At 45.9% G+C, this 23,798-nt stretch overlaps 1 protein-coding gene across 7 annotated transcripts in view; it reads left to right on the plus strand.

Annotated features, from left to right (window-relative positions):
- Positions 1-23,798, plus strand: part of TAOK3 (TAO kinase 3) — a 76,919-nt gene that overhangs the window by 46,458 nt on the left and 6,663 nt on the right. For 5 of the 7 annotated variants that reach the window (XM_077787153.2, XM_021549939.4, XM_085593069.1 and 2 more), the window contains 6 exons: positions 14-95; positions 2,503-2,670; positions 5,400-5,606; positions 13,252-13,386; positions 22,217-22,453; positions 23,178-23,306. In XM_077787153.2, the coding sequence (XP_077643279.1) occupies positions 14-95; positions 2,503-2,670; positions 5,400-5,606; positions 13,252-13,386; positions 22,217-22,453; positions 23,178-23,306 (958 nt within the window). The remainder of the gene's footprint in view (positions 1-13; positions 96-2,502; positions 2,671-5,399; positions 5,607-13,251; positions 13,387-22,216; positions 22,454-23,177; positions 23,307-23,798) is intronic. The other 2 variants (XM_085593072.1, XM_085593073.1) reach the window with 1 other exon arrangement.

The raw sequence follows: 23,798 nt of genomic DNA on the forward strand, positions 1-23,798 counted from the left end.
TTTGATTTTGCAGGTCAGACTCCTTTAGGGGATTTGTTGATTACTGCTTACAGAAAATACCTCAGGAAAGGCCATCATCAACAGATTTGTTACGGGTAATTTATCAAATCTTTTCCAGAAATCTGTGGGGAAATCTGTTTGTCTACCAAAATAATTGTAAAAATGGTGAACAAATATTTGCCCTTACAAAAATCCACTCTGTTTTTTTCTGGGTTTTTTTGTTTTGTTTTGTTTTTTTTCCCTCCATTCATACATCACACTTAGCAGTTAAAAATAGCATTAAGGGGATAGGCCAAGGCTGACTTCCTCCCCTAATCGAACCACCAGACCCAAAAGTTGTTTAAATCCCTTTAATGGTTTCCATACTGAACCCAATTAATTAAACTCGTTTTGGAAATAACTGGATCATTTTGGAAGGGGTTTTTACAGGTCTCTAATTGCCCAGAGCCTGCAGGAGGGGGACCTGGGAGTGGTGTGTGCAGAGTTTGCCAAGGTTTTGTCAGTGAATCATGAATCAGTTCCAGTTTAAGCCATTTGGGTTCAGTTTACCTGGGAAATAGAGGAACTGTTCACAGCTCCAAGGGCTTTGCTTTTGGGAAATTCAGGAGCAGCCTTCCATTAGAAGGTAGGGGGATGTGAAATCCTCTCCAGCCCCTTTTCCATCAGGCTTTGGCTTTTCTTTTAAGTATTTCCTTTCTTTAAAGTTGATTATTAGCCCTGCTCTCCCTCTGGCTGCTGGTGCCAGTGACCTCTCCAGGTAAATGATGAAGGAGCTGTTTGTGCTCCCTTTGGCACCTGGTATATATTTTTATTTCCTGTGGTACGTTTGTGCTGTGGCAAATAATCAGTGTTTTGTTCCCTGGTACTACTTGTTGCACCCTGACCAGCTAATAGGTTTAAGATGTGAGTTTTGGAATGATTCATTCCTGGGGATTGGCAGCCTTGCTGCTCTCTAGGAACAGGCTGAGCTCATTGAAGGATGTGATTTCAGGAGTAACTCAGGTTGGAGTCTGTACAAACAATTAGAGCTGAGATCTGAGTGTGATATCCTGTATATTTCGTGGTTTATTTTTATATTTTATTTACATTTTTGTCTGCCCTACACTTTTCATGTGGTCACATTTTAATATTTGAGTGCACACATAGAATGGATTTAGTTTCAGGATCATGGTTCCAAATGCTTTGCTGCTTTCTAAAAATGATCTACAATGAGATAAAAATGGGTTCCTTTTTTCCTAATCATAAATAAGCTGCAGATTGTTACTGTTCACAGAGAAATAAATGGTGGTTATCTGCATAGAGGAGCAGAAATGATTCATTTTGTTTCTGTGTGAAATTATGTTAAGAACTTTTAGCTCTGATTCAAAAATAAAGACCATCACTACAAGCAAAATTGGGTACTGAAATGACTGACTGTCCCCAGGAGCAAAACTCAAATGCACAACAGTTTGAATTCAATTAAAAACGAGAAATCAGCTTGTGGCATGATGCTTTCCTTGTTTATTTACAAATCATTAAAAGATGGTTAGCTCATCCTTTCAGCTCTCCTGTTGAAGGCTCCTGTTTTAGGGCGGGCTGGGGCTGCATGAGCTGCTCACTCCAGCTCCAGGGGTGAGTTCACCCCTGAGCTGGGAGGCCGAGCAGGCAGAGGGAACCCTCCTGAGAATTTCCCTGCAGGTGGAGGCTCTTACAAAAGCCCCTTGTGGCATTTGCAATGTGCAGTAGAGAACAACACTATTTCACCCCTTTTTTTTTTTTTCCATTGCCAATTTTTCTGTTTTCACTATTTTTCTGTTTTTCTACAAGCATGCAGAAGATGTCTGTGCCCTAAAGCCATTCCTCTTGGGAACTACTAAGCAACACACCCAACTGTAGGGATCCCATTAAAGTATTGCCAAGTGTACACTCAGGTTGTCTGCTTTAGCCAAGGTTAAATGGGAAAGCTGGAGAGTTTTATATCTACTGCCAGCTGTACAGTGCAGGAGAATGTATCTGATAAATCAGAGAAGAGGCTTTAATCATATTCCTGAATACCATTAAAGAATTTATTAAGTCTGCACTTAAAACCTGTGCAGGAGTTGGCAAGAGCCTGATTTGATTTCAACTCTGGCTACAAAATCTTTAGGTATAAATAAACTTTGTGGTCTCCTTGCTGGTTTTATGTGGGAATTGGAATAGATGGATGCAGGATAAATCTTTGCAGGTTGATTCTTCTTTGTTCTGGATGCATTTTGTTCATTCCTGTGCCTCCAAGGTTTGAAGTGTCACCTTGTGTGTTTTGAGTGAAGCCACTCAGGAAGAGACAAATCATCTGTGTAGCCTGGAGAGCTCAGAAAACCTGACCCCAGCACAAGCTCAGTGTGTTTGGAGCCTTTGAGAAAGGGTGTTAGCAGTTATTGAGTAGGAACAGATAAATTGCAGGATGGGAGGTGTCACTTCAGGGGTCTGTCCCTGGTTTAACCCGAGTCTGCAGTGAGGTGTTTTATCTCCTCTTGAACCCAGCACGATTTTGTCCGCCGGGAGCGACCGCCCAGGGTGCTGCTAGACCTGATCCAGAGGACCAAGGATGCAGTGAGGGAGCTGGACAACCTGCAGTACCGCAAAATGAAGAAAATCCTCTTCCAGGAGACACGCAACGGCCCCCTCAACGAGTCCCAGGAGGAGGAGGAGGTACTCGGGGTTTCTCCCCCCATTCACACTCGTACCTGTGGTTTTAGGGCCAGGGAGATGTTCCTGTCCTTAGGCTGGCACAGCCTAGGTGAGAAATGTTGTTGGAATATCATCTGGATCAGCAGAGAGACAGGAGAGGATAATGAGTGAGAGTAGTCCTTGCTCGGTGTTAAAGCTGCCAATTACTGTACATGTGGAACTTTGGATTTTTTCCAGTGCTGCCCTTTCTTCTGGAAGCCTTAGGGAAGGAACTCATTCTGAGGGAGATTCTCTGTGAGAAGTGGCTCCCAGCCTGTGTGGAGGAGGGTCTTTGACAGCCCAGGCTTTTCTTTCTCATCTGCACAGTCAAAACAACTCCATTAATGTTAATATTTTTTCAATTACCATAACTTTACTGTAAAGTAATTGGCCTCTCATGAGCTGAAAAGCAATTCACCAAATTAGTAAGACTTATTTTTTTTAAATTCTTTAACATTAAAGAAGAAAAAGGTTAAAGACCTAAAATGCAGCTTCAGTTTAAATCTTGTAATAAACAACCCACTTAATCAGTGTATGATAATTGACCCTAACTGTAGCTGAGAGAAGGAAACCAGTCATTTTTCAATTGATGAGCTTAGATGGAAATTAATATCGCTTGGTGCAGGCACAATGCATAAATAAATCCATGACTGCTTCTCAATGAAAAACAGTGACAGACAAATTGATGTCTGTGTTCCTTGCTCCAGTGGAGTGAGGCAATAACACACAGCGAGGTGCCTAAGCTCAGAGGATCTTCAGGGGCTTGGGTTTGAGATTTGGAGGTGTCAAATGCTCCTTGAAAGCTAAACTGGTTGAAGAAATGGGCACGTGGGTCTCGGGTGGAGCTGCAGGAGGAGGGGACTGGCACTTTGTGAAGATGCCCCAAAGGAGCAAGAGCAGCAACTGCTGTGATTGAAGGTCCCCTCCAGCTTCCAGACCTGGAGCTTAGCTGGGGACTGGGGGATTGTCAGATTTGTGCACTGCAACTCCCAGTTTCTCTCCCCACATGTGGCAGGCTGTCAGCAGAGTGCCAGGGAATGGTTTCCCACTTGGCTGTTGAGCACTTCCAAGCTCAGCAGGAAACACGTGGTGGTATTTGGCTCCAAGGTGTGGCTTCTGTTCCTCCTGTCCCCACTCCTGAAGAGAGCAGGGAGAGGAGCTGTTGTACCTGCGGGGAGGGCAGGGCTGACACTCTGCATGTGCACAGCATGCTCTGCACTGACCCCTGAGCCCTGTCCCAGCACAGGAGGTGTCACTGCTCGTGTGTGTCACTAACTGGGCAGGGAGGGCAGACCCAGCACTGCCTGCCCCGCTGGAAATGCCTCCAGGCACTTCCTCCTTCTACCCTGGGCTTTCTAAGGTGGAAGATGAGCCTTAACAATCTTTAACGTGCAAAATATTACTAATGCTTTCCTCAGAGCCCTCCCAGGAAGGTGAGAGTTGAAGTCAGGAAGCCAGGGCTAAGGTTACATATCTCATCTCTGTCCTTCCTGCATAAACATTCATCAGTGACACAGCCTCAGAGCCTTCATTATGTGATTTCTTCTGCAGCTCTACATAAGCATCCTGAAAATATTTTCATTCCCCTGTGCCTATATTCTCTGTAAAATAGTATTATTCTGGATTTTAAGTGCTCTCACACAGGCTCTGAATGATCTGCTGATTGCTTAAAAAATAATCACACAATCAAAGGCAAATCTGTCAAGTCTCAATTTTATCTTTCCGTCAGTCTCCAACAAAATGAGTTCCCCATTAATTGATTTGTAATGGAATTCTCCCCAAGCTCCCTTCAGAGGTCAGGGCAAACTGGATGCAGTTTGAGAGCAGGCTGCTCATTTTAGTGAGTCAGGGCTGCTTCACCCCAGGAGCTGAAGGATGTTCAGAGCTCTGTCCTCACTGTGAGCTCCTTACGAGCCTCTTTGGTGCTACTAGTTAATTACAAAGGACTCCATAAATTCTCTAAATCAGTCCAGAATAAATGCATACTCTGGCATTACTGTATGCCTATGGGTATGGAAGAAGAGAAAAGGCTGCTAACTCCTGATATTTGTCTGTAGAATCAAAAATACCTCTTATATGAGGAATCTTAATTTATGTATATCCAAGTTTTAACCCCTATAATAATGCAGGCTGGTCTGAGTCAGCTGCTAAAAGTCTTCACTCATCTTTATCTTGGCTGTAAAAACAAGGTTCAAGGGGTTTCTAGCTTGATAAAATCAAGTTGCTGACTGCTTGGGACATGGAGGTTAAAACCTCTACACCATGTAGAATATATCAAATAATAAATGGATTAATTGTCTTAAATATTTTCTGATTCAGGAAGTGTATTATAGCAGAGCCTGACTTGAAGCATTGTTTTAATTCAAACTTGGATAATTACTCTTAATTATGGGGCTCCTTCCACCAGCCATCCAGTATTCCTGGATATGTCCTATCAAGCCAAGAGCCATGCCCAGACTTAAGGATATGTGGAGAAAAACTGGCTTGAAACCTGATGTAATCAGATTGCAGGAGAAAAGGCAGAAGCTGCCTGCCTGATACGGAGCATTCCAGAACCCAAACAGCCCTTTGAGATGAGCAGTTGGCAAAATAATGCCCAAAGACCCTTGAAGTCTGCAGAGTCACCTTTAAAACAAACTCTGGGCGTTGCAGGCACGTGCTGGGCAGGTGATCTCCTGCAGGATCTGTAACTGATGCCCCTTGTTTTATAGGACAGTGAGCATGGATCAAACCTGAGTAGGAAGATGGACAGTCTGGGCAGCAACCATTCCATCCCCAGCATGTCTGTGAGCACAGGCAGCCAGAGCAGCAGTGTGAGCAGCATGCAGGAGGTCCTGGATGAGAGCAGCCCTGAGCTGGTCATGATGCATAGTGACGAGAGCACCATTAATTCCACCTCCTCCGTTGTTCACAAGAAGGTACGTGTGCCCTGCTGCTCTGTGCTGAGAGCAGGAGCTGCTGCTGGGCTTGCCAGAGTCAAGTTCTGTGGGGATTTTGTCTTTAAGAGCATCTAAAGAACCTCTGTCCATGAAAAGAGGTTGCTACTCAAGGAGCTGTCAGTGCCTAGGCAGGGTCACCCGGGCTCCCCGCATGCCCAGCCCCGCATGTGCACCTCTCCCTCTGCTTGGGACATCCTTGTTTCCCTGGGAATGCCTGTCTTGTGCTCTGTCTTGGTCCTGGCAGCCAAGCTAACCCTCTGCCAGGCACAGTGTGTGATTAAACCTGCCTGCACTTGGATTTCCCTTGTGAGGAGTGGAAGTGTGCAGAACTTTGGACCCTTCCCACGAGGTACGTTTGGAGTCGAGTCCCACTCGATGCTTTCCTGCTCCTTTGCTGCATGCTGTGATCTGATGCCTTTCCTTTTCCTAGGTCTGGATATCAAGCTAAGGTTGTCTAGCTGTAAGCCAACATCTCATCTCCACTGTTTGTCTTACTAAAATAGTTTTGGCTTGGCCTTAGCAGTGTCATTTGCTAGTGGGCAGCAAAATGTAGGTTGGTTGTGTTGGTTTCATTTACAAGGAACTTCAAAGTATACATTTGCTTTTTGCCAGAGGAGCTAAAACACCACAGCAGCACGAAAAGTATGAATTTCTTGTTTGTAAGGTTACAGTAAGGCTTGGTTGTAACTAAATATTTGTAAGCAGTTTTTCCTCCTGAAGTGCAGGGTTTGTGTCGTTGAATATTAAGAGCTATTGAAACATCTTGTCTTCAACAGAACATGGTCTTACATATTTAAAGATACTGGCAGAGAAGTTGCAAAGGTTTTAGGGGTTTGCCTCTTTCCTAAAAACACTTTTCAGCATCTTTAGAGAAGTTTGTTCAGAAAGGTGAAAACAAGGTGTTAGGTACCAAATGCCAGCCCATGGAACTGTCCTGAATGAAGAGCAGCACCACTGATGGATGTTCTGGGTGGTTATGATTGGAGCTCTTTCTTATTTTATGTAGGCTTTCAGAACGTGTGTTAGCTTTAATTTCACATTGTTACATAGCCATATTTACTCGTGCATTAAAGTGGAAGTTGGAGGGACTGATTTGCACAGAATTCATAGTTTATAATCGCTGCTCAGAGTTGTTACATTTGATAAAATCAAAACATCAGCTGCTCCCACCAGACGTAAATGGCATTTGTGAAATGAGTAGAGTTCCTTCTTGTTTTAAGACTAATATTATGTTTTATAATGGTTATATGACACCTGTAAGGTATAAATACAGGATTTCTGATGCTGTAAATTCAGTCCTCCTAGACTTGTGTGTGGGATGCACAAACAGGACACCACATGGAAGTTTTTATCTGGTTTGAAAAAAAACCAGGGCATCTTGCACACTTGTAACTGAAGTATTATAAAAGAAATCACCTCTAGATCAGTTAACACAGGTGTTTTAGGGTAATTTTGGGAGCAGAAAGCCCATGTCTGCACTGATGGTCTTCCCAAAACAGTTAATGATTGGCTAGGACTGCTGATCCTTGGAGTAGATTCCTTCTCCATTGGAAAATGTTCCCTTCTGCTGTATGTTATTCATAAAGCAGATTTGGACTCTGCATAGCAGGACGTATTCCAGTCTGCAAATGTATTGTTTTAATTTAATACCCAATTTTTTTATTCTCTGTTACTTTGCAATTTTAAATGGAAAACTACTTCATGTGTGTACTAATACATGTGAAGAGACTAAAACTGGAGCTGGACATTTCAGGGGGGTTTATGTCCATATACATCCACTTTATTTTAAAGGTAAAGTTCCTAGTTCTGCCAAGATTTCAGTTTGTCTTTGTGCTTTAATTGCATTTCTGGAAACTGGGATGAAGCTGAGTTTTGGGTATCACTCTGGAGCCCCTCACAAATACAGTGGGAATAACCTGGGGTTCAAGTTTAATTTAAGCTCTTGTTTCATATTTAATCAGCCTTTAAAGGCCAAAAATAAAATATTGATGAACATAAGCAGCATTTTGTGGGTACAGGGTCACATACGAGATGGTTTTGACATGGGTGAAGTCAAGTGTTGTATAAAATTGTGGTGTTCCACAAATGTGTTAATGAACAACCTCCAGCTTGTGGAAAGGGTCCAAGAAGGCAGAATGGCTCGGAGTGCTGACATTTTCTATGGCTCAAAGCTCTAAAAAGTCAGAGGCCTGTTGGTATTTTGGGCCACAGCCCCAGAATGTCACATGCAAGGAAAATGTAGGTGGAGGAGTCTGTGGTGGTGTTGCTGCAGTTCCCAGTGCTGGCAGCTGCTGCCTGCTGTGGACAGCCAGGCTGGGGTGGCCTGGAGGAAAGCAGGAGCAGGAGCAGCCCATCCCTGAGTGCTGCTGGCTGGGAGAAGCCTCCTGGCATCTCTCCTGTGACCTCCCCTGAGGCAGAGGCTTAGGGAAGAGGCTGATGGAGTAAAAGCACTTGTAAACAACTCATTTTCTTTCTGTTTTTTTAACAGCTGCTAGTTGGCTGTAACTTCCAAAAATGTTTTGTGGTCACGGGGTAAGTGAAATGACCTGTTCTGATCTGGTTAATTGTCACTGGCTATGCTAGTTCATGGCAGCCAAGGTGCTTGGGGTTTGCTGCACTTGGGATGAATCCTCTGTGGAAAACAACCCCTTCCACGGCACAGCAGAGCTCCATGGTTTTCAGCTTGTGCTTAGAACAAAGGTGACTCCCACCTGTCAGAGGACAACTGTTAGGCTGGAAGAAAAATCACCAGACAGGAATAAAATATTGAAAATAATAACAAGCCATAATTGAATGTGGAGCTTTTAGTGTTATTCAATTTATAGCTGTGTCCTGAACTCCTGTGAGGAAAAAAAATGGCAATCAGTGAGCTACTCAGGCAGGAAGCCCATCCTTGGGATCAAACCCTGCTCCCTCGGGAGGACACCTCAATCACCAGCATATTCTTTTCAGGAAATTCAGATGTCTGGCTTGGATGAGGAAGTTTTCCTTGCCCTTTTTCAGGTTGGTGAGCTCCTCCATGTCCATCTCAGTATGTCCAGTGTAAGAACTCGTTTCTGAATTAAATAACTCTGCTACTCCATGCAAGGGTCATCTTACCTGTGGATACACATTGTCACATCCATCTCCCTTTAGGAGTTGTTCAGCTGCACAGGTTGAGAGCTGAGGAGTAAGTGACAGCTCTGATACAAACCCAATTGTGTCTGAGAGCCCCAAAAAATGACAAAATGGGGCAGGGAGTAAAATCCAAATACACTGTGCTTCAAAGACACATAAACCAGATTTGAAAGTCAGATAAATATCAGTTAATTCATCTTAAAAATTAGGATAAAGATTTTTGGCTCCCAGAGTAAGACAATGAAGTGAGTATAGGCATCAGCTGGTGCATCAGAGATGTTTTGTCATCTGTTTAGTTCAGCTGCTGGTAAATGGCAGTGTTGGCACAGGTGGCTTCCCAGAAATATTATTTCATTGTCCTCAATGAATTTATTATTTTTTATTTCTGCAAAACTATAATAATAAGGTGTTGTAATCTTTTAATCTAAACAAAAAGCCAGTACAATATTGGGTTTTTTTCAGCTGCAGTACTCGGCTGTTGCTGTTTCTTGCTCCAGTTTTAAAATCATCAGTGCTTTCTGAAACTTGGGCAGTAAAATGTCAATAAAATGGAAAACTTGTGGTTAAGATCTGATTTATAACAAAAAGATGGAAAAGAGGATCTTCGTAGTTGATCATCACAAATTCTCACCCTATGTTTGTAATAATAAAATACTGCTGCAACTTGAGTGACTTCCCAGATCCTGTAAATTAACCTGTGCACATCTCCTGTTGCTGCTCCAAATTATTTCAGCATTTGTGGGGAATTTTGTGCATGGGGAGAGCTTAAACCTCCCTGTTGATTACTGAGGCACTTAAAGCAGTGTATTAAGACAAATGGTGCCACTCTGTTGTTTTCCTTGCTCTTTAAAATTCTTAGAAAGCAGGGAATTGCTGCAATTCCATGGAATTTAGTGGGGCTTGGAAATTGCCTTTCCTGTTTGTGTAGGAGACTGGCAGCCCTTGCAGTTAATGAGTCCTCCTTTGTCTCTGGAGCTTTTATTTGGTGTGCATAGCAAAAAAAAAAAAAATAGTGTGAAAGGGAATGTTCCTCCTGAGGAGAAGGTGGAGGTGTCCCAGCTTTGGTTTGGGCAGGATGGTAAAGGCTTTTATTCAGTGAGGAGAAGGATGAAAAGAGAGTGTGTGCTAGAGCTGGGGTGAGACTCGGAGCAAAATCCACTGTGTGCTGGATTTTGAGCTCGTGGTTTGGCACAAACTCACTGTGAGGTGCTCAGAAGTTCACCAGGAGCAGCCACTCAGATCCAGCTGGGAGCACCCCTGGAAACTCCACCAGCTCTGCTCAGGTAATGCTGTGGGGATATTTGAGAAAGGTTTTGTCCTGGCAATGTCCCAGCCAAATCCCCTCCTTTGTTTTGATCAACCTGAAAGCTGTTTATGTGGATGATACAGTCAGAAGAACAAATTATTCCTTGAGTAGGAAGTTGAAGATTCTGGATCGTTGGCCCCGAATAAAAGGATTTTAATGAGTGAGTTGTGAGCTGAGCATGCCTAAAGTTGCATCCTTAAGGTAGTTATTGCAAAAAAACCACAGAAAACAGGTGGAAAATTAAATGTATATAGAAGATGCATTACTTTAAAAGCAAACCAGGGTTGGAAATGCAGATCTGGGGCTGAGAGGTACCCTGACCCAAACTTGTTGAGTTTCTGGGATGCCTTCAGTCAGATTTTTTTTATTGGCTGCCTTCTGCTGAGGTGCCAGTTTTGTGGCTTTATTTCCCACACATCTGAAGCTAAAAGTTGGAAACAAAATTTCCTTATCTGTGCCAACAGTTACAACTGCAGTGTCTCTTAGCAAGTTTTTGGGAGAAGAAGAATTCTATTTTAAAATAAAAGTAGCAGAATTATATTTTGCTGGGTTTGTAGGGAGATGTTTGTCTTTGCCATCAGTCACCTCATTTGAGGAAGGCTGGTGGAGATGTGGCTACTCATAGATTTATTTCTCTTACCAGCTGACTTTTTTTGTCCCCTTGAAATTGGTCTTTTGGCTTGCTCAGTTGCAAAGGAATTTTCCCATTCCTTGCCCAACTGAGTTTGAAATGCAGAATGTGGTTAATTCACATTCCTGAAGGGCAATTTAATTCTGCTCTGAGCTTCTCCTGTGCACTGAGGTAACCAGAGATCCCATAAAACAAGGCCAGGGTGACACTCTGCCTTCTAAAAATCCACCTCTTGGATAACAAAAAGTAAATCACATATTAATTTTCCAGCAGAAAAAGCAATTGCAACTTAAACTTGTTATTTTAGGTGGTGTTTTGGAGCATTCTGGAAAGTCTGAATGCCCACTTAAAAAGTTGGGGGTTCTTTTTCAGTGATTTGCAGCTTCTCTGGATTTAATATTTGCCATACCAATGTAATGGAGAGAAGGAGGATGATCCAGGGGTTGGGAAATGGCTTAGCAGGGATTGGGAACGCTGTGCACTCACAAGTGCTGCTGCAGGTCACACAGATGTGTGACCAGGGGTGACATTTGTCCTGTCCCCACCTTCACTTCATGGCTGGAGTACAGCACAGGTGGCTCCTGTGTGCTGCTGTTTCCTCTGTGGTTCAGGGGGGTGAGTTTGGGGTAGATCTTCACTACAGGGTTTGGGATCCCTCTGGTGAGGCTGAGAGATTAAACGGAGTGATGCTGTTTAAATGTTTAATCAGGATCTTCTGGGGATGGCTGTTCTAGAGCCTCAGATGTGCCTTTCTCAGGAATGTGGGCAAGTCCAAGAGCTCTGCCCACAGCACCAACGTGCACAAGTTGGAAGTCTGAGATCAGCCCAACTTTCAGTGATTTCTCTCATGGTGTCACTGCCTTTCCTGTCAGACAGTGCCACAAATGCCCAGTATAAGGTTGTCCAATATAAAATGAAACTGCAACTTTTTGTGACTCTCCATATCTCTGTGGAGGACTGTCCTTTTTAGCTGTTTTGGCTCATTCTGTGTCCCTTGTGTGGGTGTGGAGGAGACTTGGCTCTGTGGTGGCCTTGGGCATTGTGCAAAGGCAAGGAAAAGGTGAGCATGGACTAGGAATGCTCAAAAGGAAGGATAAGGAAAGGTGTGGGGGTTAAAGCACTTTCAATCAATGTGGTGTTCAGTTCTTAATATCATCATTTCTGTACCTAATTGGCTTTTGCTTGAACTCATTTCCACAATCCTATTGAAAAGGGCTGAGTGCAGGTGGCTGTGGGTGAGAAGCAGCTGGAAATTGAGGCCAGCAGAGGGAAAAACCAGGTGTCTGTGGGGTGGGAAAGGAGCATGGGGATGACAGCAGTGTCCTGATGGAGACACCTTTCCATGGTGGCTGCTCTCTCCCTGTGGGGCTCTCTGACCTTCCTGGTGTCCACTGGGGCATGGCAAGGTGCCAGAGCTGCTCCTGCTCATGGAGGCAGCTCTTCCCTGCAAGGGCTTCCTAGGCACTGGCAGCCTTTATTTTGCACCCCAAAGAACTGGAAACTTGATTGAATTCAGGAAGCATCTGTCTTCCTGTGAGGCTTTAGGAGCTGGAGGTTGAGGATGGGAGTCATGCCACCGGTGGGTGCCAGTGTGGCCCCACAGGGTGTGCCGGGTGTCCAAAGGCTGCTCCATCCCCACGGTGCAGCCTGCAGGTGTGCTGACTTTGGCAGTCGCCATTCCCATTGGGAAAATTGTGGTGGTGTTGGGTTTTTTTTTTTTTTGCTGGCCTTTGTGAGGAGGGTTTTTCCTGGAGCTTTGTTCCACTCCCAAATTTGCCTGTGCCATTTGGGAAGGGCACAGCCGCTCCTGGTGAAGCCTTGCCAAGGAGCAGGGGGGAAGCTGCACCGGGAACCATTCCTGCTAAAACCTGGGAGCTGTTGCTTTAAAAAGAAAAAAAAAAAAAAAAAAATCCTTTGTGGGCTGTGGAGAGAAAGTGCTAGAACTGTGCAGGATCATGACTGGAAAGCAGGATCCCTGAGTGGTCACGGAGGTTTTCCTGGTCCTCTCCAGCCTGCCGTGGATTTAGCCAGGATGCTCGTCCCCCACAGCAGATAGCAAACGAGGGACAAAGAAACCCTATCGAGGACACACGGCTCGGCGAAGGGAATGAGGCAGGATGTTGCTGTGGTGTTAGAAGGGAACAGGATCTCCGTGCCTAGACATGGGAATCACGTTTTCACCGGCATCGCTGGCTTGCAGTGCTTGAACCCGACCTTCCCGAGGACTCCGATCGCCCTGCTCTGCTTCTTGCTCCCGGCTGGCTTTTTTCTGGCACATATGTAATACTGGAGGTTAAAAAAAAAAAAAAGGAGATTAAAAAAAAAAAAAAAAAAAAGGCAGCCCGATCCAGGGATTCGGAGGCATCCTGCTAGCGATCAGCTGACGCGCCGAGCCGAGCTGCAATGTGTTGCTTATTCATTTTGTACGGTGGGAGCTGCCGGGGCTAAGCAGAGAGCTGAACTATGCCTCTCCTACAGCCGCGCTTGTGCAGACAGAGGGGTGAGAGAGAGGCAGCCGCCGCGGGAAGAGCACAGCCGGACTTTCTCCTTGTTTTTATCCATTTCTGCAGGATCATGTATTTATAAGGGATGAGGTGGGCCACAGGGATCGCAGGCCTGAGGTGCGGCCTACCCAGTCAGTGCAGAATCAGGCCCTCCACTACCGGAACCGAGAGCGCTTTGCCACAATCAAATCAGCATCTTTGGTAAGAGCCCCCATCCCACCCCACCCCATCCCACCCCACCCTGCAGCCCCTCGCTGCCATCGCCGCCCCTGCTGTTGGTGCTGTTGGCATAGCAACTGGATATTGCACTGAAAGAGGTTCTACCTCTGTGTGTGTGTGTGAGAGAGAGAGATGTAAATGTGAAATATATTTAATTTCTCGGTGCGTTTCTAGTGTGAGATTAGCCCACCTTTCTGGTTGAAGTTAATACCATCTCATTCCCCCCCACCTCCACTCCATTTCCCACCTGTCCCTTTTGTTAATATATTTATCTGCATGTGCATAAAGAGTGTGTGAGGTGTGTGAGAGCTGCTGGAACGCCGTGGAGATGCAGATGCAGATGGGTTTGGGAACAATAAGATCGCTGCTGCCCGCCCTGAGCTGCTGCCTGGGTTTTTTTTGTTGGTGTTTTTTTTTTTATTATTATTTCATTCATTCATTTATTTCAAGCAACTGTACCGTGACTGCATTTTGCAGCCGGATCCTTGGGAAGGATTGCTGGGCTGCGATAAGGGAGAGACAGAGAGAGGGCTTGCAGCGGGCTGTGGGCTTACAAAGGGGAGGGGGATGGGATGAATCCATCCAGATTTGTACTATTGCAAATGTGATTGCTGTGGATGCCTTTGTAGTAGAGAAAGGGGTGTGTGCCGGAAGAGTTAGTTGTGTGCCGCCTCCCCCACCCCGCATCCACCCGGGCTGCGAGCAGCCTTTTCCAGGGAAAGCGGTGAAAAATGGCCCTTCGCAGGGAAAAGGAATGTCCCGTTCAATATTTCAGCCCGCTGGTATTAGAGGTCAGATGGACGGGCAGCGTTAGAAAGTGCCCACGGTTTGGCCATGGCACTTGCTCAGTGCTATGACATCATCCCGGACCAACCCCGAAATGACACCAGCGAGCCCTCCCCTTCCCGCTGCTCCTGCCTCCGCCGTGGGGCTTCTCCTTCCAGACCACCATTTCTGCATCCCTAGAATCGCTGCCCGCTCCTGCCTGCACAGCACGGGCTCTGGGGCTGTGTGTGACCGCGGCTAAACGTGCTCACTGGAGGGAAGCAGCACCAGCGCTGCCAGCAGCCCAAATTTTTCTGTCTGATCGTTGCTGCTGCTGTTAAAATCTAAAATGATGCTGTGGCATTCAGGCTTCTGCCCAGATGCTTACTGGGAGCATCTGAATCCCATCTTTTGCAGGTGTATTTCTGGCTGCCCATACCTTGAGTGCCCCCCAGGTTGGTGTCCCCTGCTCCCCCCCAGTTTAAAGTGACCTAGAAATGTGTGTGTTAGAGGACCTCATGCAGTGCACCTGACAGGGGCAGGATCCCTGCTCTCCTGGAGACCCTCTGCCCTGGAATTTTTTCCTTTTTTCCTGTATATATGTGTGCTTGCACACAGTGTAGTGCCAGCTCTTCTACTGCCTGCACTGAGCAGATAAAAGTGGGACCCAGTTAGGTTGGCTGGAGGGCAGAAATAATGAATGACTCATGTATCATACTCCAGACATACAATTTCATTGATAAATTGGTATGTATGATGAATATATTCATGTTCTTTTACTCCCTGTGCAAAGCTGCTGCACCTTGTGGCCTGCCTTCAGCAGCAGAGCCCAGAGCTCCTGTCTTCCCTGGAAATGTCACCCCTGCCCTTCTTGGGTGGCTTGAAGGGATTGCATGGCCAGGCTCCTTTGGGAGACAGTGAAAATATGGGCTGTGAGGGATTCCCAGATCCCTGAGCTCTGGGGAATATCCCAAGGTCCCAGAGTTGGATATCCCAAGGTTGCTCCTAAATCCCATGGCAGCCTCCTGTGGGGCTGGGATTGTGTCTGCCTTAATTCCTTACTCACTTGGATTTGTTGAATCTCTGCTTCAATGACCAAGTGACGATAAAGATATAATTCATTTTGGGTGGGGAAGATGGAAAACTTTTTGGAGAGCTTCTCTTTTTTGGGTTTTCTGTGGAACATGCTCTGTTATCCCCCACACACCTCCCCAGTGTAGAGGGAAGATCCCAACACATCAACCTGGGCACTCCAGGAGGTGTTGGTGTGTCCTTACTTCTGAGGTTGTGTGGTGGAGCAGAACTGACCCTGTGTTTGCTACAGAAACATTTCATGGTGATGAGCTTTCCCTTTAATAATCTTCCATTCCCACCTCTTCATGTTCCAAAATGGAAATCTAGGAGGAGGAAAAAAAAGCTTCAACCCATTACACAGAATCAGGGTGCCAGTGCTTGTGTTGGAGCACTTTTTATCACTGGCACCATTCAGTGCCTTGATGATGACAGTGGGAGAGGTGCTGGATGCTGCTGCTCCTCTGGCCAAGGGAGAACTTCCTCTGCTTCCCTGTCCAATATTTGAGTGAAGGGCAAGGTCAGCCATGGAGCTGACACAGGGAAAAAGACCTGACCATGCCTGGAATTTGTAGTGCAAACTCAGAAATTCAGGCTTCATTCATCTTTCAGTGGCAGCTGGAACAGATTTTTCCTGTGTGAATGGATGCTCAAGCTCCCACAGTGGTTGAAAACAAGCAAACCAGCAAACTTTGATGGTTCCCTACACGCTGCCTGCTTCCCATTTCTCAGCAGCTGTGAACACCTTCCCTGCACAGAAAGGTTGTGCAGTTGGGAGCATCAGGTGGCCTGTATTGCAGAGAATCAAAAATGGGAGTTCTGGCCCCAAATTCAATAATATGGGATGATATTTGGGTGTTAAAACTTCCTTTCATGGGATTTGATGAAATCCACCCCCAAACATGAGTCCAGGGCAGTGTTTCTAGTAGAAAAACACCAAGCCTGTGGCTGTTCACTCCACAGCTGCTCCTCCTGGTGCAGTCCAGGATCTGGGGCCCTCAAGTCCTTGCTCTTCTCCCCAAAGATCAGAATATTGTAGGAGGTAAGACTGGTACTCCTTAAAGTAATCCAATGTTCAAGTTGGACCTCTTTCCAAAAACAAGCTGAAGCAGTTTAGGGATACAGAGGTCACAGAGGAACTTGTTAGACAGCTGAACAATCCAGGTGGCCCAGTGGTTTGAGGAGTGATTCCCTTGCCCTGTTATTCTGCAAAAGCATCATGTGAATATGAAGGAACCTGGACAGAGCTCCAGAGAAAATTATCAAATGAACTACCCACAAAGAAACAGGCTGTGCATGTCCCCTTTTGAGTCTTGCAGTACTGCTTTAATATTGCTCAGATTAAAGAAAGTAATGAAAATCAGCAAATGTGACTAAGAACGATGAAGGAGCTTAACTGAGGTCATTATTCAATCAGCAATTTTAGTAGTCATTTTTTCCTGGACCACTTTTCTCTTTAATCAGTTTTGTGTGGTAACAGTAACCATCACTCACCTGGAACAGTGGTGGAAGATACCATGCATGCATATATCTGCTGTTAGAGTAAAAGTTGCCACCTGAAATGGAGACCAGGCACCTACATCTCCATATTATTTCTCAGATTATCAGTGATCCATACATTAAAAGTTACAACCAGAAATCTCTTGAAGCTCAGCCAGCTGTTGTTTGAAAGGGAGGGCAGAGGTTCTGCATGTTGATGAGACTACACTTCTCCATGTTTTCAAGGGAAAGCTGTTTTTTGAATCTCCTCAGAGATGCATTGATCTGCACTTCTGGGTGTCTTTCAAGCTTGACCCCTTAGGTCCCTCCTTCCTCGTGCATCTCCTCAACAGCTGCTTTTACAGTTTTCAAAGGCAATGATCAAGTAGTTTAAACTTCATAGAATCCCAGAATGGGTTGGGTTGGAAGGGATCTTAAAGCCCATCTCATTCCACTCCTTGCCATGGGCAGGGACACCTTCCACTATCCCAGGCTGCTCCCAGCCCCATCCAGCCTGGTCTTGGGCACTGCCAGGGATCCAGGGGCAGCCACAACTGCTCTGGGCACCCTGTGCCAGAGCTCACCACCCTCACAGGGAAGGATTCCTCCTTCACATCTATGACATACCATTTCATAGAAAGATCAGACACTGAGGACTCTATCAAAGGCCTTGGTGTTATCTTTGAAATCCAAATGCCACCAAAAGATGATGTGATCTCATCCGGGGCCTGCAGAGCCAAGTGTCTGTGTCCATGGGAGCAGGATTCCCTGGATGTGGCCAGGAAAATGGCACCAGGGCAGCCAGAGCCAGGTACCTTCACATGGAGCTGCTCCCTGCACCCTCTTCTGCTGAAACATTGGTGTTTTATTCCAGAGGGTTGAGTTTCTCCCAATGGACTCATCTGGCTGCTGCCTTTGTAGACCTTTTCTCTAAAATTTTGGACTTGTTCTTTCTCGTCTCCTCTTGCTGTGAGAAGCAGCTGGCAGTGTTTTGCTCAGAACTCTGCTTCCTCCAGCACAGGGGAGCTTGGAATTTCACTTATCTAGAGGTGAAAATTCCTATCTTTTAGGAGAGGGTTCAGTATCTTGGATAAACAGTGTAGAAAAGGGAACTCTAAACAGTTGCTGCTTTGGAGGTGAAGTTGTGAGCTCAACTTCCTTACATAAAGCTAAAATCTTGGAGGGGTGAAAGAAAGTTTGGATTTTGTGGCAAATGAACTGCCTGTGGGAGTAGGTTGGAAAAGACATCTCTGTTCTCAGTTCTGTTACGCCAAAGATGCAGAGAGATAAGAAACTGAGAAAATGTCATACCTTAGTAAAAGCTGTTCTGGTTTATACAGGTTTTTGGTTCTCCTGATGACCTTATTGATTGTTGTGTGCTGCAGGGAGAGATCCAGGAAACTGCAGCTTTCTGGTGTGAAGGATCCAGACATTTCCTGGTTATATGGAGAACAAATTTTGTAGTTATCACCTTTTGCCTCATGATAATCTGTGGGGTTGTTTGTGGGTTTCTTCCTGAGGGGCAGCTCTGACCTCTGATCCCTGTGACCCAGGACAGGACCCAGGGAATGGCTGGAGCTGTGCCAGGGCAGGTTTAGACTGGATATCAGGAAAGGTACTTCCCCCTCTGGGGGAAGAATGGGCACTGCCCAGGCTCCCCAGGGAATGGGCACGGCCCTGAGGCTGCCAGAGCTCCAGGAGCACTTGGACAACACTCCCAGGGATGCCCAGGATGGGATTTCTGGGGTGTCTGTGCAGGGCCAGGGGTTGGACTCCATGATCCCTGTGGGACCCTTCCCACTCAGGATATTCCAGATAGTTCATAGAGTTCCAAGAGTCTTTGTCCAAGAGCACCAGAAAGGTGATTACTGGAACATCCACAAAATTTCTTGTTAAAATGGTTGCTGGAGCTGTTCATTCATTAGGGACTTAATCTTTAAAACCATAATCCTTTATTCATTCACAGTCTGAAGGACTTCTCTGGCACTGAACTGGGCTTGTTCAGTAACTAACGTTCACTTCCTCACATTCTCCCAATTCCCTGAGATCACCATGTACAGGCTTTGTCTTTGAAGACTGTCCTGAGTGTTGGACTTGACTGGAGATTGTGGTGATAAGTGAAGTCTTTATCATGAGCTTGCTGAACACAGACATTAAATCCATGAGATGTCCACCAAGTCTGCTGCTCTCCTCTCTCATCTCTAGGATGAGACACTGCTTTTGTTGTCTTCTGACTTTTTAATGTCTCATCTTCTGTTGTGGCTGGAAGGCTTTATCAGCTAGGCTTGTAATTAGCAATTGCATCCTATTGTTAGGGATAAATATCCTAGACTTCATGGGAAATCTTTCCAAGATGGAATTCTTGTCACGATAAAGCTGAGCAAAATTGGAAATGGGGAGCAGGGAAAAAAACACAAGGATAAAAGTTAATGAGTTTTGCTGTAAGTAAAACAAGTGCACATTCCACATCTCAGTAGAGATCAGACCAAAGGAGACTGGCAAAGTTGCTGGAGGATCCTTAGATCCATTTTTTCTTAGGCTCTTGCTGTTTGCTTTGTTCTGCCAACGTCTGGGAACGGAGTGTGCCGTGCAGAACATCCCATTGCTCACAAAAGGGCCGGGCCCCAAAAATAGCACATCCAGGAAGATCTTGTGCTGCTGGTGGCTCCCAGATCTCCATTTCTCTTCAAGTGCCTGACCAAGGCTGTTCTCTCCCAGCTGGATGTCACAGAGTGTTGTCAATGGCATGTGTGAAGTGTTGGTGGTCTGCCTGTCTTACCTGGCATCAGTCTCTTATCACTAACTTGAATTCTCAAAGAAATTTTCCTTACCTGGAAGCTTCTAGCAGAGATCTTATTCATGCTGAACTTGACTGAAATGTGCAAGTTCCTATGAACACTTCCCAACTTCTTCCAAGTGCAGCTTTCCTTGGTATTCTTCGAAAAACCAAAAGCGTTTTGAGCTGTAGCAGAACACAGGGCTCAAACAGTGTTTGTGTTTCTGTGGTCATTCCTACAATCTCATGTGCTCCTGGTGCCTGCCTTGGATCTGACTGGGTCTCAAGCATGTACAGGTGTTGGGGAGGATGAATAAAATATGATTGCATGGCAAAAGATGTACAATAGTACAGCCAGGATGAAAACAATCCCCCCCACTGGTTGGACAATGCCCTTACCTACAGATAGGTCCAAAAGTCAAATGGACTGTTCCATCTCAACCCCCAAAATGTACGGTTCATCCCACACCTGTAACATCAGGTGTCTGTGACCCCATTGCCCACCTTGAAGCCCCTTGATAAGGGGTCTCCGAGGGGCCAGATGCCCTCTTGGAACACCCACCCTCTTGGAACTTCCACCCTTTCCTGGAGCATCCTCTCTACCTCTGGTCTCTCCCCCATCCCCTCAAGCCTCGCCACGTGCTGGGTCTGGCAGCTCCAAGCAGGACCTTTCTCCATCCATAATAAACCTGATACCCCAAGAGCAGCCCGCAGAGATCTCTGGTCTCCATTCATCTGAGCTGTCCTGGAGCCCATCTTTCCCCACATACGGCTCCTCAGTTGCTGAGGTTTAAGTGTGTTTCATCCAGCCTACTCCAAAATGCCATTCTGAAATGTCCTGTAGGAAGGAAGTGTTGGTCCATCCACCACCTGGTGGGTTCTCAGCCTCACTGAAGTGATCAGCCCAAGTCTAACAGTGCTGTGCTCAGGCTGGTTCTTTGGTTCCTCTGCAATCTTTGGGAGGCTCTTCCCGAGTTCCTCTTCACACTCCTCCCAAGTCTTGGGGCTCATTTGAACCCAGACAGGTGGCACTGGCTGCCTGCCTTGGGTGACCTCATTCAGGGTGTTCATCTCTTGATTTTGGAGCTCTGACTCGGCTTCCTGTCACCTCCCAGCCCTGGAGTCAGCAAGTGCACTGGGATGGCAGCTCCCTAAAGCAGCTGCTCTTCTGTTGAACCTGAACCTTCCCAGCTCTGTAGGTGTATCCCATCCTATGTCTGAACCCCAAAAATATCCACAAAACTGCCTTCAGATGACAGCACTGTTGCAGGGGCCAGATTTTGGGCTGCTGTGGAGGAATCCATCAGGAAGGCTGCAAGAGGAACTCTTGGTTCATAAAGCTTCAGTGGTTGCCTTCAAAGGCTTGAGCTCTTCACACTTAAGTGGGGAAGTCCCCTTGCACAGAATCAGGGGCTGCAGTTCCACACGTGTACCAAGTTCTTGGTTCTCAGGTCGTATAAATGATCAGCAGATCTTCATAAGTTCCTGAGACTGTCTTTAAAAAAATAAAAACCAGTCTTGGACACTTTTCTTCTTTTGAAATGGAAGCATCACCATTTGCATTTTCTTCTGAACATTTTTGGCACAGCCTGTTGGTGTTTTTTTTTTTCTTCCTTTCACATGGATACACTTGGGCATGGAAATGAATGTGAAACTTGTGAGTTTGTTTCAGCTGAGCAGGGTTTAAAATCTGCTTAGACCATCTGATCAATTTGTTAAGAGCACACAGTTCCAGAACAGTGTTCCCTTGTTAGAAAACTTTCAATTCTGGGAAGGAATGAGCTCAGTCTGCCATCATCTTGAATTTTAAGGGGAAATATTGAAGGAGGCTCCTCGTAGCAGAAAATAGATGTTGAGGGATTGAATTGGCAGGGGGGTGACTTGAGGAGGAAGGGAAGAACAGGGGTTTGGGGGGGTTCTGGTTGCTTCTTGGGAGTCCATGACACCCTCAGGATCCAAGTCCTGCGTTTGAATAAGGTTGTCCCCTGCATCTGAAGGACATTGTCCATCAGCCACCTTTGTTTCCAGATCTCCTCCAGTTTGTCCTGGAGTGATATGGATGCTTCAGGTTTTAGCTTTTATATTTTTCACATTCTGTTCTGCTTTAGTGTCTGAGTTTAGGCTTCATATTATGGGATGGTGAGCTCTCTCTACGGAGTAGGGAGACAAAACAATTCCTTCTCTAGCTGAGGACCAAGGACAAATTATCCAAATCTCAGGCCCAAGAGCACAAACAACATGGGCTGAAGAGAGAAAACAAAAAGGATGGGACTTCATGGGCTAAATCTGTAATTGGACAATTAACTCCAATGTGCAAATGGACCAAAACTATAAAAGTGAGAGACCCTGTGACCGGTTGTCCATTTTGTGGCCATTTTGGGTTGTGCTGCCTAAGGTAGCTCTATTGAGGCCTCTAAATAAATACCTACTTTATTCTTCAGCTCCATCTAGTCTCTGTTCTAAGGCAGCCTTCACAAGGCATCAATAAGTAACCTGTCCCTTCCTTTATTTGTAATAATGCATTTTCTGCTGTGTTACTGAAAACACATAAGTCTCAGGAAAAAATGGGTGCTAAAAGTTAGCACAGAGAGAAACCTTGTGACTTTGTGACGTTGAACAGCAGCACCTCCAAAAAACCCACCAATTGCTGAGAGCACAGCGAGCAGCAGCTGGTGAGGGAAGCAAGGCCACGGAGCACTCGTTGGCCTGTTGCTGTTGCAGGTTACAAGACAGATCCATGAGCATGAGCAGGAGAACGAGCTGCGGGAACAGATGTCAGGATATAAGCGGATGCGGCGCCAGCACCAGAAGCAGCTGATCGCCCTGGAGAACAAGTTGAAGGCCGAGATGGACGAGCACCGCCTCAAGCTGCAGAAGGAGGTGGAGACACACGCCAACAACTCGTCCATTGAGCTGGAGAAGCTGGCCAAGAAGCAAGTGGCTGTGATGGAGAAGGAGGTGAGTGCAGGGGGGATCCTGGGGAGCCCAGGTCTCCAAGGGGGGCTGGGGAGGTGCTGCTCAAAGCCAGGGTCTGAGGTGCAGAACAAGAGGGCACAGTCTTAAGCTGCACCAAGGGAAATTTAGGTTGGATGTTAGGAAAAGGTTTTTTACACAAAGCACTGGAATGGCCTGCCTGGGGAGGTGGTGGAGTCACCCATGCCTGGATGTGTTTAGAAAAAGACTGGATGTGGCACCCAGTGCCAGGGTTTAGCTGAGGTGTTAGGGCTGGGTTGGACTCAGTCATCTCAAAGATCTCTTCCAACCCGGTGATTCTGTGACCTTACGCTCCCTTGAGTCACCTCTCTGCCTGATGGGCACTCTGTTGGCATCCACCAGTGCCACAGCTGCATAAAAGGGGCTGTGGGGACCTTTATGGGAACTTTACTTCAGCTGAGGGGGTGGCAAAGCTGTCACTCAGTCTAAAAATCAGCATGTTAATCCACATAATAAACTGGTGTGCTTTTGGTGACGGGGTAAGAAGGACAAGGAAGCTCTCAGACTTATGTGAGCATTTTCTGTGCAAGCAGCTTTCCTGTGGCTGAGTGCTCATGGCTTTGTCTGGCACAGTCACCAAAATGACTGACCAAAAACCACAACACTGATTTCTGCTGGATTCTGTACCTGCTCACTCACCCTTTTTGCTTTTTCTATTGTTATTTTTCCCCCTCTCTGTACATTGCAGGCAAAGGCAGCTGCAGCAGATGAAAAGAAATTCCAGCAACAGATTTTGGCTCAGCAAAAGAAAGACCTGGCGACCTTTTTAGAAAGTCAGAAGAAACAATACAAGCTTTGCAAGGAAAAGATTAAAGAGGCAAGAAACCCTCATTTTTGGGGCTAAAGGGGTGTGGAATGAACATGAACCAGTCTTTTGTTTTGATAAACCTGGGCCAGCCCAGGGGTTTAAGGGATGCTGTCAGGCTTGGAATCGAATTTTGGATTCTCAGCAAGTAAATTTTCAGGAGCTGGGAGCATCTGGCAGCATTTCCAGAACAATTTGTGAGGGTGGCTACAGGTGCCTTCACAATTTGCTGTAGAGCAGAATCTTTGAAACCAAGGGTGATGAGGGAAAATGGGACTTCACAGAGAGTTCTTCTTCCCCTTTCTCCTCATCTGTTTGTTTTTTTTTTTAAGTAATCAGAGCAGCCATTCAATGTCCCTTGACTATGATCACTTACATAAATTAGGAAGAGAAGTGACTTCATATGTACCAAAATGCATTATTTCAGTAGTGTCTTCACCATATTGCAAAAATAATTGTCTGTTAAGGTTAAGGTGAGAAAATGATAATCAAGGATCTCAGTGG

The sequence above is a fragment of the Lonchura striata genome, chromosome 15 (genome assembly GCF_050655825.1).
Source record: "Lonchura striata isolate lonStrDom1 chromosome 15, ASM5065582v1, whole genome shotgun sequence".
Taxonomy (NCBI): Eukaryota; Metazoa; Chordata; class Aves; order Passeriformes; family Estrildidae; genus Lonchura; species Lonchura striata.